The sequence below is a fragment of the Stegostoma tigrinum genome, chromosome 6 (genome assembly GCF_030684315.1).
Source record: "Stegostoma tigrinum isolate sSteTig4 chromosome 6, sSteTig4.hap1, whole genome shotgun sequence".
NCBI classification, from domain to species: domain Eukaryota; kingdom Metazoa; phylum Chordata; class Chondrichthyes; order Orectolobiformes; family Stegostomatidae; genus Stegostoma; species Stegostoma tigrinum.
In genome coordinates this window covers 15,146,632-15,170,558 of record NC_081359.1, presented here as the reverse complement: position 1 = coordinate 15,170,558, position 23,927 = coordinate 15,146,632, and the positions used below count along the sequence as shown (strand labels likewise).

The 23,927-nt window shown below is 41.4% G+C and overlaps 1 protein-coding gene across 2 annotated transcripts in view; it reads left to right on the top strand.

Moving 5' to 3' along the window:
* Nucleotides 1-12,438: 12,438 nt before the first annotated feature.
* gramd1c (GRAM domain containing 1c) overlaps nt 12,439-23,927 on the top strand; it is a 58,143-nt gene continuing 46,654 nt past the window's right edge. Inside the window, exons 1-3 of one of the 2 annotated variants that reach the window (XM_048532334.2) lie at nt 12,439-12,520; nt 21,117-21,234; nt 21,844-22,012. In XM_048532334.2, the coding sequence (XP_048388291.2) occupies nt 21,143-21,234; nt 21,844-22,012 (261 nt within the window). In that variant the 5' untranslated portion in view covers nt 12,439-12,520; nt 21,117-21,142. Of the gene's footprint in view, nt 12,521-13,469; nt 13,606-21,116; nt 21,235-21,843; nt 22,013-23,927 lie in introns of those variants that run through there. The other variant, XM_048532333.2, reaches the window with a different exon arrangement.

Below are 23,927 nucleotides of genomic sequence, written 5' to 3'. Positions count from 1 at the left end.
TTTAAAAACCCATCTGGTTCATTAATGTCCTTTAGGGAAGAAAATTTGACCCCTTACCTGGTCTGGCCAACATGTGACAGAGGGTAGCACTGTGGCTCAATGGTTAGCACTGTTGCCTCACAGCACCAGGGACCTGGGTTCAATCTCACCCTTGGGCAACTGTCCATGTGGAGTTTGCACATTCTCCCTGTGTCTGTGAGGGATTCCTCAAGGCCGAAGAAGTGCATGTTAGGTGGATTGGCCATGCTAAATTGTCCAGAGATCTGCAGCCTGGGTGGATTAGCCATGGGAATTGCAGGATTACAGGGGTAAGATGTGGGAGTAGGTCTGCACAGAATGCTCCTTGGAGGGTTAGTGTGGATTCTATGGGCTGAATAGCTAACTTCCACACTATAGGGATTCTACTGTATGTAATGTATGATATCTACGACCCACAGTGGTGAGAGTTGACTTTTAGCTGCCCTCTGAAATGGCCTAGCAAACCACTTAGTTGCATCAAGCAGTTTCTTAAATAACCTCTGAAGTATTTTGAGTTACTCAGTTTAAGGGTGATTAGAGACAGAGGGACACGAATGCTAGCCTTGTCAGTGACACCCATGTCCTGTGATAGAAACAAAGAAAAGTTGAGAAACAGTTTAACACTTTTACTACTTCATTAAGATTGCGACATCAGAAGCAAGAGTTGGACAATATACATTGCGCTAGTTTACATACTGTAGCCATGAAGTTCGCACCATCTTGATCTCACCCCTGCCTGAGGTGGGTGACCCTCAGATTAGACTCTTCACCAATTGTCTCTCTCTCTCTCTCTCTCTCTCTCTCTCTATCTCTCTCTCTCTAAAGAGAGAACAGCTCTATGGTCCTCTGAGACTATGGAGCAATCAAATAACTAGAGCACTGTCCAACGCATTTGGGTGAATATTTACCATGATAAACATAACCCGTTAGTCTTCCTATCAGAATGGATCAAAGGAGTTACGTTCTTTTGGTGAAAAGAGAAGGCCAAGGAGTGACCTCTTTAAGATTTGGAAAGGGACTGCAGAGGAAGGAGAATCTGCCATCATTACCTGGTCTGGGCCTACATGTGACTTCAGACCCATAGCAATGTGGTTGACTCTTAACTACCTTCTTAAATGTCATGGGAAGCTACTCAGTTGTATCAACCGCTAGAAAAATCTCAAGAAAGGAATAGAACCGAACAGATCATTTGGGCAGTTACTGAGGCACTGCTAACAACTATAGAAAATTTACCCATGTTACTCTGCAAAGTCCTCCTTTCTAACATCTGGGGTGTAGTATTAAACCTGAGAGAACTGTATCATAGACTAGGCAAGAAACAGCCTGACAATGTCATACTCACAGAATCATACCTTACACAATGTTCCAGAAAATGTCATCATAATCCCTGTGTATGTCCTAGCTCACCAACAGAACTGATGTACCAGAGGTATGCATAGTGACCTACATTTGAGAGAGTGTTGCCCTGGGTGTCTTCAATTTTGACTCTAGGCCCCATGTTATCTCACGGATTCAGGTCAACCATGAACAAGGAAACTTCATGCTGACTACCTCATATATTACTCCATTGGCTGATGAATCAGTTCCCCTCCATGTTGAGTATCACTTGGAGGAAGCATCGAGGGTGGTAAGGGTGCAGAATGCACTCTGAGTGGGAAATTTTAATGTCCACCACCAACAGTGGCTCAGTAACAGCACTACTGGTTGAGCTGGTTGGGTCCTAAAGGGCATAGGTGCTAGACTGGGTCTGCGGCAGGATTTGAGGGTATCAACAAGATGGAAAAACATACTTAATCTCATCCTCACCAATCTACCGGCTACAGATGCTCTTGTCCACGACAGTATTGGTAAGAGTGACCACAGCACCATCCTTGTTGAGAAAAGTCCCGTCTTCATGTCGAGAATACCCAACATTGTGTTGTGTGGCACTATCACCATGTTAAATGGGACAGACTTTGAATTTTGATCTAGCAATTCGAGACTGGGCATCTATGAGGCCATTGCACCATCAGAACTGTATCCCAATACAATCTGCTACCTCACGGCCTGGCATATCCCCATTATTCCATTATCATCAAACCAGGATATCAACCCTGGTCTAATGAAGAGTGTGGAGGGCATGGCAGGAGCTGCACCAAACAACCAGTACAGTACAGGATTACTTCCATCTCAAACAGAACAATAAGCAGGTGATAAGCTGGGCTAAGTGATCCAAAGGATCAGATCTAAGCTCCACAGCCAGTTGTCAATGTTGGTGACAACTGAATAAAACACTGGAGAAGGATGCTCCACAAAATATCCTCATTCTCAATGATGGAAGAGCTCAGCACATCAGTGCAAAAGATAAGGCTGAAGCAGCCACAGTAAGCTTCAGCCAGAAGTGCCAGGTGGATAATCCACTTTGGTCTCTTCCAGTGGGCCCCAGCATTACAGTCTTCAGCCAGGCTGATTCATTCAATGTGATATCAGGAAATAGCTGGGGACTCTAGATGCTCCAAAGACTCTTGGGCCCTGCCAACATACCGGTGAAACCACTGAAAACTAGCAAGCCAGAACGTAGCTTGCTCCAACTAGCACAGCCAAACACTGGCATCTCCCCAACAACATGGAAAATAACTTGGAATATCCAGTACACAGAAAGTAGAACGAATCCAACCTGATTGATTACCATCCATCAGCCTACTTTTGATCATTGACAATGTTGCAAGTGGTACATACTCAATAATAACCTGCTCACTGAAGCTCAGTTTGGGTTCTGTCAGAGCCATTCAGCTCCCAACATCTTTCGAGCCTTGGTTCAAACATGGGCAAAATATGAATTCCAGAGGAGTGACGGAAGTGATTGCCTTTGATACCAAGGCCGCATTAAGCATCAAGAAACTCTAATGCAAATGGGAATCAAAGTTAAAACTTGTAATCATACCTAGCACATAGGAAGTTGATTGTTGTTGGGGTCACTCATCTCAGCTCCAGGGCGTCTCTGTAGACGTTCCTCAGCATAGTGTTCTAGGCCCAATCATCTTCACTTATGACCTTCTCTCTGTCAGAAGGTCAGAAGTGGGCATGTTCACTGATGCTTGCGTTATGTACAGAATCATTCTTGACTTCTCCGAAACTGAAGCAGTCCAATTCAAGTGGAGCAATCTTGATCTGGGCTGACAAGTGGCAGTGACACTCATGCCACACAAGTGCCAAGCAATGTCCATCTCCAATGAGAGAGAATGTAACCATCGCCTCTTAACATTCAATGGGATTATTGCCATCAAATCCCCCACTATCAACATCGGGAGGATACTGTTGACCCGAAGAGAAACTGGACTAGCCATATAAACAAAGTGGCTATAAGAACAGGTCAGAGGTTAGGAATCCTGCACTAAATGACTCACTCATTGACTCTGCAAACCCTGTCCACTATCTATAAGGCACAGGCAGGAGTACTATGGAACACTGCCCACTGAACTAGGCAGTTACCTGTTCAAATAACGTGCAAGAACCTTAAAACCATCCAGCCCACTTGAGAGGCACACAATCCACAAACATTCACTCTCTCCAAAACCAACACTCAGTAGCAGCAGTGAGTATTATCTACAAGATGCATTGCAGAAATTTACCTAGAATCCTCAAACAGCATCGTCCTCCTTCCACAACCACTTACATCGTGAAGGACAAGAGCAGTAGATATATGGGAACACCACCACCTGCAAGTTCCTCTCGAAACCACTTCCCATCTGGACTTGGAAATATGTCACTGTTCCTTCACTGGCACTGGCACTGGGTCAAAAACCTGGAATTCCCACCCCAAGCGATTTGTGGGTCTACCAGCAATAAATGGACTCCAGCAGTTAAAGAAGGCAGCTCACCAACACATTCTCAAGGGCAACTAGGAATGGGCAATAAAAGCTGACTCAGCCGGGTAAGCACACATCCCTTGAATGATAAAAAGAAAGAATAAGGGTCACACTTCTATTTATCAACAACAATCAGCCAGAAATACCAGTGGCTATTCTTCATTGCAGGAAGATGTCGGAGGTTGGCGAGATATGGTGGGGACAAGGGTTGTGGAATGGATGGTTTTGGCCGATGTTCCACTCACTGAATGAGCTTGCCTTTGTGAAGCTCGTTGGCATATTTTTCCACGTCAAAGGCATTATACAAATGCAAGTTTGGAGCCTAGATAGCTCTGTTGATACAATATCAGACTTTCACTCTGAGGGCCAGGGTTCATGTGCCTGCCTGAGAACTCCTTTGGACTTCATACTTCATTAAAATGACAATTTAATAAAGAAAAAACACCTCCTTGAAGGGAGATTCAAGTGTTGTGGTAGTAACCCTACCTCTAGGCCAGGAGGCCTGGCCTCAAGTCCCACCCCCTCCAGAGGTGCGTCGTAACAACTCTCAACACTATCTACAAATTGTCTACGAATGAAATTTGTTATTGCTGTTCGTGAGAGTTAGAATACATGATGCAAAAATGCATTTGTAATGAAGAGAATGAAGGAAATCCTTGAAAGCAAAAAATGCTGGAGGTCAAAGCATGTCTGGCAGCATCCATGGAGAGAAAACAAGCTAACGTTTCGAGTCTAGATGGCTCTTCATCAGAGCTGACATAGAAGACAAATAGGCAGATAAACTAGTGATAATGGGAACTGCAGATGCTGGAGAATCCAAGATAATAAAGTGTGAGGCTGGATGAACACAGCAGGCCAAGCAGCATCTCAGGAGCACAAAAGCTGACGTTTCGGGCCTAGACCCTTCATCAGAGAGGGGGATGGGGTGAGGGTTCTGGAATAAATAGGGAGAGAGGGGGAGGCGGACCGAAGATGGAGAGAAAAGAAGATAGGTGGAGAGGAGAGTATAGGTGGGGAGGTAGGGAGGGGACAGGTCAGTCCAGGGAAGACGGACAGGTCAAGGAGGTGGGATGAGGTTAGTAGGTAGGAGATGGAGGTGTGGCTTGGGGTGGGAAGAAGGGCTTCCTCCCACCCCAAGCCGCAACTCCATCTCCTACCTACTAACCTCATCCCACCTCCTTGACCTGTCCATCTTCCCTGGACTGACCTGTCCCCTCCCTACCTCCCCACCTATACTCTCCTCTCCACCTTCGGTCCGCCTCCCCCTCTCTCCCTATTTATTCCAGAACCCTCACCCCATCCCCCTCTCTGATGAAGGGTCTAGGCCCGAAACGTCAGCTTTTGTGCTCCAGCAGATAAGCTAGTACAAGTTACTGCAGATGTTGGAAATGTGAAATGTGCAGAAAACGCTGTAAACACTCAGCGTATCTGGCAGTTTACAAAGTTAGACAGACAAAGTTAACAGCTTAACAATTGCATATAATCTCTCCGTCTTCACAGATGCTGTTAGACCAACTGAATTTTTGCCGCATTTTCAGATTTGATTTCAGTTGATGGAGTGTTCACCTTGCTGCAAGGTAATTCCTGAAACTGCAACAAGATTATCATGTTGTGTATAGTTTGAACTACGAAAGGTGATGCTGTAGTGAGCTATCCTATGGGCTGTGGTGGTAATGTCACTAACCTCTGATGGGTTTAATCCAGATTTACTGGTTGTGTGGTGTACATTCACAGACATTATCCCTCTGTCCATACAACCCAGGGTACTTACTCACGCGCCAGTTCCCCTAAAAAGCTGAAGTACACTTCCTAGGGCCATTTTGAAGACAACTAACAGCCTCCCACATTGCAGTGGGTCTGGAGTCACAGGTAGGTCAGATCTGTTAAGAATAGCAGATTTTCCTCCTTCAAGCGCATTAGTGAGCCAGATGGGTTTTAATGGCAAATGTCTGTGGTTACACGGTTGGCTTCGGGTTACCTTTACATTGCAGATTTTTAAAATTACATTCAGTTTTCACCATTGCCACAATGGGATTCAAGTCATAGAGTCACAGAGTTATACAGCAAGGAAAACAGGCCCTTCGGTCCAAGTGGTCTATGCTGACCAGGTTTCCTAAACTGAAATAGTCCCATTTCCCTTCGATGGGTCATTGAAATATATGACCAATCAGTAGTCATGTCTTATCACAAAACATCCATTACCAGGGAGACAATCTGCAGGACATTCAAGCTGCTTGAAAAAGTTCCTTAGAATGATGTTTGAGCTGTGGGATGGGTAAGTCTCAACTTCAATAAAGCATGAAGTCAGGCCTGTACTGGCCAGAGATTTCTCTAGACAAATACATATCCATAAAGCTAAAAAGTTCCAAAATGTTCCATCATGGGTTACTGAAATTCTGAAATAAATAAACAAAACATTTAAGATACAGTTAAAAATAAAGACACCCTGTGACTGAATTCTAAAATTGTTAGTTATTTCTGCTAAAATAAAATGTACAGAATCTTACACAAGTTTTGAAAAGACTTAGTTGCCAACACTTAATTGTTTGATCCTACATTTTTACTTAGATCTATTTTGTGTTGACATGGATCATGTGCATGGATCATTGACATAGACATGCATTATGAAAGGATATATTACTTCAAGGTTGTCCATACCTTACAGAAGACTGGCTATGTTTCCATAACAACTCTTTAGATGGGCAACAACTGCGAGTTATTTTCCACGGAGAGGGTATGCTGTCTTGAGTATAGTTAAAAATGGATCATTTGTATCATTTGAAGCATGTGTATCTTCTCAGTCATGCGTATTAGATATACAATATGATTTAATAATGTAATAGCTAGCAATAGCGAAACAATTATCACAGCGTCCCATCGCATTTTGTTTGTTTTATTGTCACCTACTTTCTCCACCTCCATTGCATAAGTTCCAATGATACTACTTTCTACATTTGTGTTTCAGATGTGCCTCCTTTTGTCCTCAGCTGAGGTTCTCCCCTACTGTGGTGGACAGAGCCATAAGACCACAAGACCATTAGTCATAGGAGCAGAAATTAGGTCTTTCGGCCCATCGAGTCTGCTCCACTATTCAATCATGTCTAACAAGCTCCTCAACCCCATTCTCCCGCTTTCTCCTCATAACCCTTGATTCCCTTGATAATTAGGAACCGACCTATCTCAGTCTTAAATGGACTCAATGGCCTTGCCTCCACATATTCACCACTCTCTGGCTGAAGAAGTTAATCCTCATCTCCGTTCTAAAAGGTCATCCCTTTACTGCCAGGCTATGCCCTCAGGGTCTGAGCTATTTCCTGAACTTCTGCCCTCACTGCTTCCTCTCCCTCCCTGAGGCATAATAGAGTTCTGCTTTTCTTCACTTCCCACCCAACCAATGTCCAGTTTGGCTGCCTTTTCCGTCGTCACCAGGACAACGACACCATCAATCTGCATCTTCTTTCCTCTCAGCATTTGAAAGGGACTGCTCCTTCCATTACCCCCACTAGTCTATCACTCCAACACATCAATCCCTTCCCATCCAATCGCAAGAGGTGTGTCACTTTCACTTATATTTACTCCCTCCTCATCATCTGTGGTCCTAAATGCTCCACTTAGGCGAAGCAACGATTTACTTTCACCTTTTTTAGTTGACTATATTTATTACTCGCAATGTGGTCTCCTTCACACGAGGGAGATCAAACATAACTACTTTGCAGAACATCTTCACTCAGTGTGCAGGCATGACCTCTCTGTTCACTTGCCATTTATACGCACCTTCTTGCTCTCATGTTTACATTTCTAACCTTGGCACTATGGAGGAAATAGCCTAGTGGTATTATCACTGGACTGTTAATTGAGAGACCTAAGTAATGTTCTGGGGGACCTGGGTTCAAATCCCACTATAGTAGATAGTGGAATTTGAATTCAATAAAAATCTGGAATTAAGAATCAAATAGTGACTGTGATCCCATTGTCATTTGTTGGGGACAAGTCCACCTGGCCCACTAATGTCCTTCAGGAAAGGAAAGTGCCATCCTTACCTGGTCTGGCCTACATGTGACTCCAGACCCACAGCAAAATGGTTGGCTCTTAACTGCCCTCTGGGCAATTATAGGTTGGTAATAAATGTTACCGTCACTGATGAAATCCTCATCCCATAAATGAATAAAATATGTTGCAATGCTCTAGTAAATTTGAAGCCAGAGGAACAACGCCTTGTTTTCTCTTTAGACACTTTACAGTCCTCTGTATCGATTTCACCAACTTCAGAACTTGAACCCTGTCCTCTATTTTGCTCACTCGTGCTTGGGGCTTTCTTGGTTTTCCTTTCAGTTGAGCTGCACTATATTCTGCCACTCATAGCTATTCTAGACCCAACCCTCTCCTCTGTTTGTGGAAATCCTTGCCACAGAAAGGAGTGGAGACCAAGTTAGTGTGTGTATTTATGATAGAGATAGATAGCTTCTTGATTGGTGAGGGGATCAAAGGTTATGGGGAGAAGGCAGGAGAATGGGGTTGAGAAACATATCAGCCATGTTTAAAGGCAAAGCAAATTGATTGGTCAATTGGCCTAATTCTGTTCCCAAAACCTCAGGACCTTGTGGTCTAATGGTCTCTATACTCATTTCCGTCTCTTTGCCTTTTGTCTTGCGACACCAATGATTTTTTTCTCTCACCAACCTGACCTTCCTTCTGTGCCATTTGATCCACCCACAATCTTTACTGCAGAATAGAACCCTTCACTTTTCTCTCTCTCTCTTCAATTTCAAAGAAAAGTCATCCTGCACTAAAAATGTTAGCTGTGTTTCTCTCTGCACCACTGCTGATTTTCTCCACAATTCTGCTTTGTTTGTTAGATCTCGAGCAATCCGTATTATTTAGTTTTTTTGTGAAAAGTAAAACGAATTGTTAAATGCTGTAAAATGAATTCATATGCCTTTTGCTCCTGGCAGGGCTATTGTTTCCTTTCAATTTGAACCTTCCTTAGACATCTACCATCTTTCAGGCTCCAGCTAGGAGCAGAGAGCAGGACTGTTGAGAACTCACTCCGCAAGATAGACAGTAATAGTTCAGTCGAGGAAGATTTACAATGATATCTCTGATTATTTTTTAAATTCCTAAAATGCAATATCTATTAAGCTGTTGCAGAAAACAATGAGCAGCTATTATTGGTCAACTGTATCTCAGTGGTAACAGTTTCAATGCTCCTTCATGAAAGCTGTGGATTATATTACCACATAATCTTGGCTGACATTTCCATACAGTCCCGTTTTCATGTTACACTGTTGAAGCTGCTTTTCTTTCATTGACATGCTAAACAAAGGCTTTTTCTGCCCTCTTATGTACAAGCAAAATATTGATTTGCACTGTCTGAAGATCAGAAGGGGAGTTCTGTACTGTGTCCGAGTTAATCTTTACAACTATTTTATAATCAACCTGTTCGGGTATGTTATTGTAAACCTCTGGAACAGGTGGAACTTGAACCTGGGCCTCCTAGTTCAAAGGTACAGATACTACCATTGCACCATCCCTTAAATAAAGCAGATTATCTGGTCATTATCATTTTGCTGTTGCGCAATTATTGGTTGCCAATCTTCCTGCGCTCTAACAGTGTCCACAAATCAAAAGTTGTTCACTGCCTAGAAAACAGTGCCCTGATGTCAGGAAAAGCATTATATAAATGTAGAATTCTCTTTTGATCATTCACCTCTCCTATCTTGCCTCTTTGATGGGTTTGGGATCAGGTAAAGGGGCTGTCATATCATAGAAGATACAAATAATGATGATGCCACTGATGATGTAACTCTAATCATAGCAGAACAAAACAACAAATAAAAGTGTGTGTGTGTGTGTGTGTGTGTGGAGCGTGTGTTTGTATGTGTGCATATCTGTATCTCTGTGTGTCTGCAAGTGTGTGTGTATGTGTGTGTGTGTGCATCTATGTGCATATGTGTCAGTGTGTATGTCTGTACATATGTGTGTGCGCCTGTGTGTGTGTGTCTGTGTATATGTCCGTACCTGTATGTGTGGCTCTGTCTATGTGTTTGTGCAAGTGTGTGTGTTTGTGTCTGGAGGGGAAGGTGGGGAACAGGGCTGATTATTGGGGTTGAGTGAGACCCAATGAGGGAAAATGTTGCAGGAACAGTGAGGGTGACACTGCTTGATCCTTAGTGGGAGGCTGGTGAGTGGTAGAGACAAGGCGAGAGTGTGAGGTGGTAGAGAGAAGAATGTGACACTTACCCTGGCACTATGGAGAAGGTCATTACCATTTTATAGTACTTCCGTATACCACTGAGACAGCATTGGTGCTAACGATGATCTGGGATCAGGCTGTCAAGGTCTGATGGTGTGGCCTCCTCTCCTTTGTGTCATTCCCTACCTCCAGGACCTCCAGATCTCTATCAGAGAATCCCAGTGCCAACTTGCCCAACTCTGACATCTTCAAAAAAATTCCTGTGACTGAGCAGGGCAGCTTCACAATGCAGGTGCACCATAGCAATGGTCTAAAGATGGCATATACACATGTACACACACGGGACTTGTTGCAAAGCCACAAAACAGGTGACAGTCAATCTCCAGCTCACTATTCAGGGAAATGTGTGAACCAATCAGTGTCAAACTGATTGGTCTATGATGTAACCAAAGCTTGTCTGTTAACTGTCAGTCATTATTAACTGGCGCATCATCCTTGGCAATGCCTTGACCAGATTGACCTTGCCAAAATATCAGCATTCTTCTCTCATAGAGTACAAATGTTCATATCCACACAAACTTCAGTATTCCTTGTGAATTGTGTGATAAGTACAAGGCAAACAGCTTTAACAAAGTGTATCTGTTTACATCAATATTCTAGTTTTGTATTATCAAATGGCTATTTGAACTTGTGTTAATAAATTGGATTCCTTTGTTAGCAATCTCTTTTTCAATTAAAGTCAACATTGATCAATATGCCAAAATTTGTATCAACTGATGACTTGCTTCATCGTAGCTTGTGGAACTTGGTGCATTTCAATCACTAGCTGCATTCACCTACATAAAAACAATAGCTGACACTCACACGCTCACAATAGCTGTTTTTTATTCGAGAAAGGCATTAAGATGTAATGAGGTAAAAAATAAATATTTCATAAAAATATCTTAAAAAGAAATTCAAGGATAAACGTACAACTTTTAGCAAAAGTGCTTTGAACCAATAATTGGGAGATAGTAAGAACGGCTGATGCTGGAGTCAGAAATACCAGTGTGGAGTTGAGGGAACACAGCAGGCCAGGGAGCATCAGAGGAGCAGGAAAGCTGACATTTCGGGTCGGGCCCCTTCTTCAGACCCATTTCTGAAGAAGAGTCCTGACCCGCAAAGTCAGCTTTCCTGCTCCTCTGATGCTGCCTGGCTTGCTGTGTTCCTCCAGCTCCACACTGTTTGTTATCTTGAACTAATAATTGATTTTTTTTTGGTTGAGTTCAATAATACAAAGCAATGAGGTGCCCTGGTTTATATTTACAAACATATTTATAAGTCATATCACATTTCTCTGACTTTTAGATTGATAGTTAAGTATTTTGTTATTCTTTCTCTAACTTTACATCACATCACTTGCTAAGGAGAAGGAAGATCACCTCGGTATCTTTTGAATGTGGCAAAAGGCACTGCTGGACAGTTGGAGATGGGAATCATAGAAAAAGAGTCATTCTCTCACAATATCTTTAAGGTGCATCTAGCAATAAATTTGCAATACACATAAAGTAAACCTGGAATAAGGAACCAGAGGCAGAAATTTGTCTCCAGGCAAAGCATGGCCAACATGTGTGGAGGTCACAATGATGACTAACTTTGTTTCAGGAAACAGCTGGTAACATCCTATGAGGACTGCCCAGGATTTCCAATGATCCTGGACATTATGGCTGACACCTATGTGGCTGAATATATTCCTTCTCATAGTGCCACTATACAGGAAAACATTCCTCTCTCTAAATGGCCCACTCTTTGTAGAAGACACTTGCTAAGCAGTTACCATTGTACACTTCACTTTAAGACTACCTACAATCTCACCGTTATATTAGCCACACCTCATGACCCTATGTGACGTATAAATACACAAATTGAACGTAGATACAAGGTGTATCCGTACACTTCAATTTCATCAGGTTCTGAAGAACAGCTCAGCCATAAATACTGACTTGAGTGTTCTCTCAAAAGCTGCTGAGCCATCTGTTGTGCCCATTTCTGTCACTAGTTGCTGAATCAGCATACCAGCTTTTTGGTGAATACACTCAAACAATTTGTCCTTCTACACACAACGAATCCATACAAGGCAAGAGAATTAACGAAAAAAAAGCAAAGACAAGCCTGTGATTGGTTAGAAGGTATATCCAATGAGATCCTCAGCTTTGACAGACTGTCGATGTTGAATGGCCTGATTTGGTTGGGAGGAGTAATACAATTGGTCAGATTTTGCACTTCAGGTATTTGGAAAGGGGAGGGTTAACTTTCCTGTTCTGACAATGGTGTGTTTGTGTCTCAGGTGTGAATAGAATTGTACTTTGTTCTGACAGCCCTCATTGTGAGATTGCTTCAGACCTAAACTTGCATTGCAACCACTTGCAGTATCTGTGAAGTAGCTTTCTGGTGGAGATGTCAACATTTTCAGTTAAGGATGGTAGGGGACTGTTTTTAAAATGCCTGAATGTTAGTTACATTTTCCATGAAAGTAATAAATTTTCACGTAGTGATTGTTTTCGGTTCCTGCATGCATGTTATATGGAGTTCAACCAAAGAAAGCTCCTAATCTTGCAAAGAAAACATCCTCACTGCCAGTTAGTTACTGATGTGGAGGTGCTGCTGTTGGACTGGGGTGGACAAAGTCAGAAGTCACATGGCATTTGGTTAACTTCAGCCTTTGTGCTCCTAAGATGCTGCTTAGCCTGCTGTGTTCATCCAGCTCCACACTTGGTTCTCCCTGGTTATAGTCCAACAGGTTTATTTGAAATCACAAGCTTTCTGAGCATTGCTCCTTGCTCAGGTGACTTGTACCTGGCCGAGGAGCAGAGCTCAAAAACCTTGTGATTTGAATAAAACCTGTTGGATTATAACCTGATTGCGTGTGATTTCTGACTTTGTCAGCCACTGAGTGAAGAAAATTAATAATTAAGAGCAGCAGATTCATTCCTAAAAATTCCACTTTGCATTTTCTTGATGCTCATTGCTGATTTCTATAAAATATATTCAATATAATGGTAACCTTCAATGTGTTTTGCATAAAGTGGCTGGCAGATATGTGCTCGATTTAAACCATAAATGAAATTAATGCTTAATTTTTATAAGGGTTTTTGACATTTGCAAAGGATCAGTATTTTAAACACATGCTTGTAAAAATTAATTGATTAATTTGAAAGGGATCTAAAAGATTTCAATTTAAAGTATTGAAGATTTTTAAAAATGAATACCATTGTTTGTTTGAGTAATTTTAAAGTGTAACAGAATGTGGGAGGTAAAGAGTTAAGCCACGTTTCTTTATTATACTGGCTGTGTTGTAAGATTCGTGCTTGGCACGCCCATTAACCCTGGTCCACCCTCAATCTGAACAGGAAACATCAGCGTTCGTGTGAACTTTAACCCTTAAAACCTTCCTCCTTCAACCTGAAGCATTCAGGGTAGCTTCCATGTTCAACAGGTTCTACACAGTGTTTTATTATGTGTACAAATGTCAGTATGCCACACTAGCATGGGTGTGGAACAATACAGGTAAGACTACTAGATTAAGCAGGAAGGATTTCGGTACCTTTTCAAAATTAAGGTGGCTTCTGCTTTTAAGTTTGCCTGAAAGTTACTTGCATTGAAAATGTTTATTTTTGCATGTAGCTGAACATTAGTAACCTGTGTACACTTGTTTTTAATGTTGTGGCAATGAAGTACTTTGTTTTGTATTATAGGTTACACAACCTTTGTTTCAAATCATTTCATAAAGTTAACGTGTGTGTGCGCTGAGTGGCTGACAGACAAAGCCAGTGTTTATAATCTCTCCTTCATTGCCTTGACTGAGGTGGTGATGATGATGAACTACCTTCTTGAACAGTTGCAGTCTGTGTAGCTGATCTACTGTAACATGTTGGTAACTGAGATCTGGGACTTTCTTCTTGGGTGGGCTCATATGTTTGGAGGCAACCGATTGATGTTGGAGATGAATCTAATATCCTAGTTAATTAACTGGCTAAGCAGTCTGAATTTTGGGCCCCTTTTTGTGTAGACTTTCTAATTTGGTGTCAGTTTGGAACATGTACTGTTCCCAAAATGAAAAAGTGCAAGCTCTGGTAAGATGTATGAAAATAGCTAAACAGTTAATGTGATCATCATCATGCCTGGCCATGTAAAAATTGCCAGCATGTTTAAATTGTAGGAACATGTAACTAGTTAGCTTGGGATCTCTTGCTTCCTTGTTTCATAGATGACAGCAGGATTGCTAAGAAAGCAGTTGTTGACAGGTGAATGAAAAGAATTCTTTTTTTATTTAAATGCAAGTCAATCTGTCTTGACTTTGGATAGGGGTGTGTGTACGTTGATCCTAAGCTATTCTGTAATGTGTAGCACCAACGTATCTTTGGCTAAGTTCTGTTGTGATTGCTGCTGTCTTTTAAGACTGCGTCAATCCACCTCCAACTGGCATTTTGTCAAGAGCTGCTGTGTTTAACACATGCCCAAATGTTTGCAATACGTTATTCAATAATACTGGAGGCATGACAGACCAGTTGCAAATGAAAGATGCCAACTAACACAGGCTGGGGGTCCTGATAGAGAGCCCTAAAATCCCAGGGGATTCCTTTTTTTTTTACTTTGCCATGTTTTTAATTGTAGTGTACCAGCCAACATGAATTTCAAAACAAACACCCTATCAAAAATAAAGCTTTACAATCCCCAATTGCATCAGATGAGAGCTGCTACTAAGCCAATTGTGAAATAAATGATAGAGGATGTACTGTTTTAATGCCCTTGCAGGCAGCAGTTCTGTACACTACCTGCCCTCTTGTGAGTGTTTGAATCTTCCACCCCTGTTACCAGCCAGCAAGAAAGGACATGCTCGAAGTTTCTCTGTGAGCCTTGTAAAAGAAGACAGACCTTTGCCAGAGAAGGATACTCGATTCCCAAAGGAATTGACTGCTTTCCCTGTGAGGCTGCTTACTGGCTGTGTTTAGTATGTATCTAAAAGAGTAAGCTAATCAGATGCTCAAGCCTGCTCCACAATTCGATAGGATGATGGCTGACCTGAAATTCCTCATCGGTTTTCCTGCCTTTTCTCTGCCACTCTGGACTCACGTACTGATTTAAGAATCTATCCCAGCCTTAAATACATACAGAGATTAATCCCTACAGGTCTCTGTGGTAAAGACTTCTAAAGACACTGAACCCACTGAGAGAAGAAATTCCTTCTCATCAGTCTTCACTTGGTGTTCCTTGCTTCTGATACAATGCCCTCTGGTCCTAGAGTCTCCTGTAAGGTGAAACATCCTCTCAGCATTTACCTTGCCCGTGCCTTAGGAATCCTTTTACGCTTCAATGAGATAACTGCTCATTTCTCTAAGCTCCAGTGAGTAGAGTCTCAAACTATTTGGCCTTTGCTCGGAAGACAATCCCTCCATACCAAAGATCATTTTGCTAAAACTCAAAACGTAATCCTGTCAGAATGGTGAAAGTTTGTGCATTGGTTTGGAAAGGAATTGCCCCTACAGTTCAAGGAAAAAGAACTGGTAAAGCATCAGTTAAGTAAAGATGTTTAAAACCTGAAGATAGGTGTGCTATTTCTCTGGGATTAATTATCTGTAATGGTTAGTGTTGTGAAACAAAGTTTCAAAGTTTGTGTTTAAGGCCTTTCCAACTCTCATATATAATCTTTTGTTCTTATGTGCAATAAATTTGTGTTCAGTTGTTTAAAAGAACATCTGGAATATCACTTATGAATATGCTTCGGTGACCCTCTACGGTGGTAATAAACTGTGACAGTGAAACCTGGATTGATAGATCATTGGTTTAATTCTGGAACAAGGCCCAGTATTTCTGTCAGCTGGGAGTGTAAGAATGTTCCAAGTAATATGGAAATCAGAACAACAATTCTTGTGTTTGATGGCAATACACCACCACATGACAAAGTATGGTGCTGGATAAACACAGCAGGCCAAGCAGTATCTCAGGAGCACAAAAGCTGATGTTTTGGGCTTAAAGGGTCTAGGCCCGAAACGTCAGCTTTTGTGCTCCTGAGATGCTGCTGGGCCTGCTGTGTTCATCCAGCTCCACACCTTGTTATCTCGGATTCTCCAGCATCTGCAGTTCCCATTATCACTGATACCACGTGTACACTTTATGAAATGATGATGTGTACACATCCAGGGTGAAGTAAGAATGAAGCTTGTTGTCAAACCAATCAGAAGTTGAAGAGAAGATCTTGTACAAGTTTTTAAAATTGTGAGTGGGATAGATGGGCAAAATTGTTCCTGCTCAAAAAAAGGAACGAGAGGACACAGTGATAATATTAGAAGCAAGGGTGAAGTGAGGAAAAGCATCTCCTCCATTTAACGAGTAGTTAGGGTACAGAGTGGACTGCCTCAATGTTGCAGCGGCAAGTTCAAGAAAGCGTTGGTGATTATTTCTGTTCAAATAACATGTGAGGGTACAGGCAAAAAGGAAACCCAGGACAGGCACAATGCAACAAATGACATCCTCTGTTCTCTAACCATTCTGTGAAATTTAATTTGATTAATTTTTAGCTCCTTCTTTTTGTTTTGTGTGGTGCTTTTGGGGATGGGGCTAGCAGGAACAGACTCCAGCTGGCCAGGCTCTCTGAAATAGTGGGAAGATGGGGAAATGGGTGGATTTCAACTGCTGGACGGCATTCTGAATGCAAAAGTCGACAACCTGTAGTTTTGATTGTGTTTCTAAAACACGACTTTTACATGTCATAAATGGGACTGAACAGCAGTTATTTGTGGAGGAGGTAAATCTTGTATTTATTTTTGTTTTTAAGAAGTGGCATCATTTTTCGGGCTCTGCAGTAGGTATCCCGTATCATCCTTTTTTAAAGGAATGCCGACAATTCGTACTAACGAAATTACAAGCCTATGCCCCATTTGACTATACGTTACTACTTGTATTTGGGTACACACTTGAATTTGTTAAAAGTATTTAACTGTCGGTCCGGTTTTAACTAGCTTTCAAGTTGCCGATGTGACTTTCAATATCCACCATCTTATAGATGGAAGTTGCCACTAAAGCTGATTTAATTATATGCTGAAAAAGATTGAATTTCTTTTTAGTTTCTGAATCGGCCACTTGTGATCTTAGCTTAACTAAATCAAACTTAGCCCTTTTTCAAAATTGGTAATAATTGTGGAAAGTGCAGCTTCCAATTATATGTGGTGAAACTTTTTGTTAATTGTAACATATTACTAGTGGCAAGGAGAAAATTGCTGGGTCACTTTTGTGTATTTTAAATGTCAATACAGGAACTAGATTTAGAGACTGAGTAATCATATTAACAATACAAAATGGTTTTAAAACACAAGCCAGATCACTGCGCTTGTCTGAGACACTTTTTTTTTTAAGCTTACCCCTCAATGTTTTGTACAAATTCGAAGATTGATACAAAATGCAACTGCCTGCTGTAAAGTTGAATTAGTTTATGAATTGCTCAAGCTGAGTTCTCTACCAGTATTACGTTACTTTGCATGCATATCTAATCTCTCTGATCCGTATAACTCGCCAAACTTGCTTTTCTTATGCATATTTATTGAGGCTATGTGAAATTCGATGACTCAATAATACTCCAATACAATTCTTCAAACCTCACTGAGATCCAGGCTGTGACACTTTTTTTGGACAGGTCATTGTTCCTCTTTCTGCAAATCACATGCAGGTCAGGCTATTTGTAAAAATGAAACCTATTGTTTCTAACAAACACCTCTGATTTTTGAAAATGTAAAATGCATAAAGCTGGCCCCAAAACAGTGTATTTTGTCCATACCAAAGGGTATTTTGTATTCATGACCACTGCTGACAGAGCAGATAATGAATACCACAAGAACCATCAGCTCTCTGTTTAAATGTAGTCTTCTGGCTTTAAGTGCCATTAGTGGTGTGGCAGTTACTAGTCAACCCTTGTTGCATGTAAAAGGAGTTATGGTGGAACATATTCATGAATGTGACCTACTGCATTTCAGTGGTACTGTTGTAACATCAAAGCTCATCAATCTCAAATAAAATCTTTGCACTCTTGTCAACATCTTTTGCTAATTCTTTGGTGGTCAGTTTCAATGGTGAACTTTTAGATTTGAGAAATTGGCCTGTGAGAATTTAGTATTCTGATGTGGCTGCTAATGCTGCTCTTTGTTTTAGACATTGAAAACAAAGCAAAGATGTACAGTAAAAGACCTGGATAATATACTGATCTATGTTTACCATCTTTCTGAATTTGAAACAGTTTGCATCTCCAATTCCCTCTATCTAATGAGTCTTATGGTCTGATAAGACTATGGCAACTTTACCTTGGTTTTTATTAGTTCTGGGTTATATAACTATAAATTTGTCAGGTGAAATGAGCATCTCCGTTGCAAAATAAATTTTGTTTACTTTTCTAAACACTTATGCTTGATCTTGTCTGCGTAATAGTTTCACTGTGTGCGCCAAAATGGGTAAGAATTTGCCGATTCATTCACCATCCCCATAAATTTCAGAAGCTGTGAGACACTCCAAGATGAAGGATAAGCTTTTGATTGCTTTAGGTTATCATAAAGGTCAGCCCTGATGCCTGAATGATGTGTCTTAGAGATTTGATGGTTCATGGTCAGAACTGGCACTTTGTTGCTGAGGGTTAGTCCTGTTTCCTGAGGGCAGTGTTACAATGCTTGCAATCTGCCAGCCTGCTCTGTTGCAATGGAACTGTGAATTAAGATGCCATCCTAATTCCAGATAACCCCTTCTAAAATACTCCTCATTCTCTCTGGGGAGAAAAAGTCCGAGATGTAATTACTAATGTCTCCAACATAACGTGGCACGTATTGTCAGTATTGCATTGCTTGTCTGGCGACAGTAGCCAAAAGTCCACGTTCCCTTCTATTTTGCTTGAAAAGTGTGCATTTTGTTCACTTTGGGCCAATGGTGCCAGTGGTTCGGAGATGAACAACACCTCTTAATTTCATGGTGAGAGGTCAGTACAGATTCACAGGGACCAGGTTGGTTTTCAATGCTGGAACCATCCCAAAACACCAGCTGATGTATGCAGTTGAAATTCTGCCCAAAGTCACAGGAGCAGAAGTAGTTCACTCAGCCCATCAGGTCTGCTCTGCAATTCAGTGAGATCTCCCTGATGCAGTATTGACCCAATTTCTCACTTCCACTTCTGTAGACGTGGACATTGGAACGTTTCTTTGATGCTAAGCCAGTGTGCTTGTGCATCCAATGTGACGTGAGCAATATTCCGCTTCCCAAGATCAATTTAATTTTGGAAACTCTGACCTTTGTTTGCCTTGGCGTTCCCGGTCTACACTTTTAGACAAGTTTGCAGATCTGTGTAAGGCTTTCAGTTTAATAGCCAACTGGTTTTGGGTTACATACAAGATTTCTGTGACTCCTGTTCCTCCATTGTACCAAAATGTGTAGCAGCCAGCTGTCCCTTGATTTTTTTTTTGAGTTGAATCCTGGTTTGTGGAGGGTTGTATTTGGCTGACTGGAAGAAATCCTGCTTTAGCCACTGAATTTTCCAGAAAGAAATAAAATTCCTGTTCCAGTGTCTAATTGGAAGCTTGGTGCTTTGTCTGCTGACTGTAATTTCAGCACTCCAGTAGTTTCCATTAGATCCTGTAATTTATTCCAGGCTTCCTCCTGGTTTCTGGTTTCGCAGTCCAAAAAAATGTGGAGGCTAGGTGGATTGGCCATGCTAAATTGCCCCAAAGTGTTCAGGGATGTTTAAGTTAGGTGGGTTAGACATGGGAAATACAGGGTTCGGGGGAATGGGTCTGGGTGGGATGCTCTTCTGAGGGGCAGCGTGGACTTGTTCGGCCATATGGCCTGTTTTTCCACACTGTAGGGATTCTACAAACAGCATTTCATTGGCACAATAGTTTGAAAGTTACTTGCTACGGTGGGGTTTTCTTTTGGTTTCTGAGTTAGGAGCTTTTTGTTGAAGCATACGACTTGAAAATGTCCTTTCTTCCTCCATAAGACGGACTATTCTATAATAATTTTGGAAGGACTTTCTGATACTGATTCTCTTTCTTTCCCTCTGCCACAGAGGGAGCACCATATGACTACTGTAACCTTTTTTCCAGATTTTTCAGCCTTTGTGCATTTCCACTGCAGTGCCCCACAATACTTTTTTTTTGCCATCTTGTGTAAAATGCAGGATTTCACTCTCGCTACTACTTGCTTTGCTAACTGCACAGCCTTTTGATAGTTGTGTGATACCGTAGCAATTCTGATTTTAAAGCCTACTTGAAGGCTCCTATAACAAAGTGATCCTGATCATCTTTCAGTCTTTTGTCACAGTATGTTTCCGAGTCAGGATGTTGAATGTCTTGGAGGGTAAGTTTGAAGGTGATGGTGTTCCCACGCATCTGCTGCCCTTGTTCCTTCTAGATTGTAATGGTTGTGGGTTTGGAAGGTGCTTTCTGAGGAAAGCTATATCAAATTCTTGATCACTTTTTTTCCTCCCTAACAACAGTACTGTGAGTCTTGTAGCACGTGAACTCTAGTGGTTCAAGAAGTTGGCTCACTACCATCTTCTCAATGGTGTTGTTTTTATTCTTAGCTAGTGACACCCGCATTGCTTGAAAACACCTAAGATTTAAATAATGAATTTCTGAATCAGTTCCCAGGCCCCGCACATCTGTTCTGACCTGGCTCTCTCTCAGCTGCTCCTTGCCCAAGTTCCTCCTGCCCCAGATGGTATGGAGAATATTGTAGGATCTTCCTTCATGCTTGGGACAGGAAGCGTCCCTCTGACCTTCTTCCGAAGCATAATGATGTTTTGGTGCATACTATAGCCCCTTGTGAACTCTGGCTGTTCATCGATCTGGCACACGGTTATGTGGCAATGTTACTTGTTGCCCTAAAGTACTGATGCCTGGAAGGATACCATCAACTGCACAATTTCTGTAGAACAGTTTGATGTTCAGCTTCATTCCTTTTCTGTTTGGAGCATGCTTCCTGGTTGCAGACTCTGTGTGGCATTTTGATTCTTTATGTTTCAGGTTTTTCCTTTTTGTGTTTTCCAGCGTTTAAATAAAGTGGAGGGTTTGGAATGGTGTGGCAAACTGATGGCACAGACCTGCATTTAAGGAGGCTTGAAATGGATAATCTCCAGTTATCTAATGATGAAATCCACTTTGCAGGGTAAGGAAATGGCTGCATGTTAACTGATAACCAAATCTTTTCTAGATGCATAACTCTCATAAGCAATCGGGATTTTTATTTTTTCACAAATACACGTACCTACTCCAGGTTAGTTGAGTTAAATATGTCCCTCTTTGTGTGATGACATATTGGCACTCTTCTAGAGTGGCCCTTCCTGCTCTCTATATTCTTCTGGTGCCCATCCAACTTTGGGAGGGAAGTAGAAACAGTTAGCATTTCTCACTTTTATGTTTTATTTATCTGAAGTAATTTCACTCTTTAGGAACGAAAGTATTTTAGATCGTAAAGTATAAAGTTTTGAGAATGATTCAATGCAAGCTAACCACAGCTTTTTATAATGGTGCAATGGGAAAATCCAATTTGCTTAAATGCCTCACTTTAAGGTTGTACCTTTTCAAAATGAAACCTCAATGTTAGGCAATAGAATTACTGTAATTAACTCCAACGTGCTGTAGATGAGATGAAAACAGCATTTTACAAAATACCGTTAAATGCGAAGGCAACAAAGTTAGTGCAGTAAAATGTTTTTTAGCTTGGAAAGGCTAAGCAGACCTTTCTAATGCATGACTATAATGTTCTTCTGTCTAGAATTGTGGGAAATAATACATACAATGAATATAACAATAAAGGAGACCAACCAAATGTATCCAAAACAATTTGTACTGATATACGTACTCCGGATTTAAATACACTTCCTTTTGGAGACACTGCAGTTGTAAATCCTTTTGTTGTTTTCCAAGATAATGCATCATCAATGGTAAGATTTACTTCCAGTATTTTTTGTCTTGTATATAATTTACACAGTCACTCAGTGTTTAGATCTACTTGTTGTAATGGAGATGAATTATCTGAAGTATAAATTTCGAATATTGATTAGACATGGACTTGCACGATGAAGATTGTAAATTTTTGCTGGAGTGAATTTTGTTTGCTTTAAACTAGAGTTTTTTTTGAGGGAAAGAACTTTGACATGGTTGTCACACCTGAACTATATACAGTCTGGAAGGAGAGGGATGAGAGAGGAATCAGTTCATCTCTCCTAATTAGTCTTCGTAATTTAACTCGGTAATGTTAAAACAACTCCTGAAATTAAAGCAGCCTGGATTGACGCTGTGGAATTTAGGGTGAAAAGTCACCAGGAACTCATCAGGTCACTGCCTTTCTCTGTTGTATCTACTGACAATGCTAGACTATTTATTGTTTTTTTTTGTTAAGTATCTGTGATTTTTTTTTGTTAATCAACTATATTAGGGGATATATGTCACAGGTGTGTGTATATGATGTTAGGCCATGGATTAGCCATGATCTCATTTGAGTGGCATTTTGAATAAGCTGGAGGAGCTGAATGGCCTGCTCTTATGTTCTGGTTGAGGACTTGTGCGTTCGTGGGCTTTATTTCTCTATCAGCAGTAACTCAGTCTGAAACTTGTGTTCCAATTTTGTTAAGGCCCACTTTGAGGCCTGGATAGGGAGTTTGAAAGGCTTAGACCACTGACAAATTCGACAGTGAAGGCAGAAGTTTGGCCATTTTTCCCATTTTTTTTGTCCTTGTTTACGTTCTGCGTCCATGACGTGAGGGAGATGCTGCACACGACTATCCCACCCAAACTCAGCCCCTTGCCCTATCCCCATAACCTCGGATTTCCCATGGCTAATCCACCTAACTTGCACATCCCTAGAAACTGTGGACAATCCACCCGCACACCTTTTAATGAGGAAGAGCGAGAGAAGGGTGGGGAGATAGAAAGGTGTGGTGAAGGAATTCTAAATCTAGGGTTGTGGCAATTGATGACATGGCTGAAATTAGTGAGGCAATTAAAACTGATAACCTGAAGAGGCCAAGCATTGGCGGGCCATGCATCAGCAGGATGTGGGGCTGGAGGAGATAGCCAGAATCAAGGTCATCTGTACAATGAATATTTTAATAATCGAGCCATTGTTAAAACAACATAGGTCAGCGTGCTCAAAGACATCAGCTGGATGGGATTTAATGCCAGGTAGAGTTTTAGTGATTTATAATTTCAAAAGGATACACAATGTCAGAGACTAACCATTTGGTATAGTTAAGTCTAGAAACAAAGCCATGGTTGAGAATTTCAGCAGAGGTGACTTGAACACATTACAAAAGGAGGTAGAAGTAAACGGTTTAGTGACTGTGTGAACATATAGCATGTGGAGTGAATGAAGGCAAAAACAAAAAAAAATCCTTAGCAAATTTGTGAGCAAAGTTAGAACACATGGAATAAAATAGACAGTAGCAAATAGATACAAGACTGAGTAGGTGATAGAAAACAGAATGGTGGTTAATGAATGTTTCACAGGCTGGTACAAATTGGAATTCTCTGGGGATATGCATTAGGATCCCTGCTGTTCCTAATACACATTACGTTCCAGCTGAACAGGAAATTGGTTAGGCCACTTTTGGAATACTGCAGATGCTGGAGAATCCGCACCCCTCTCTGATGGGTCTAGGCCCGAAAAGTCAGCTTTTGTGCTCCTGAGATGCTGCTTGGCCTCCTGTGTTCATCCAGCCTCACGTTTTATTATCTCGGATTCTCCAGCATCTGCAGTTCCCATTATCTCTGATCACAAGGTTTGGTGCTTATTGTTTTTTTTTGAGGTAGCAGCAGTTTCTCAGCTGGGACTTGTCTTTGAGTGTTCAGTAGATCCAG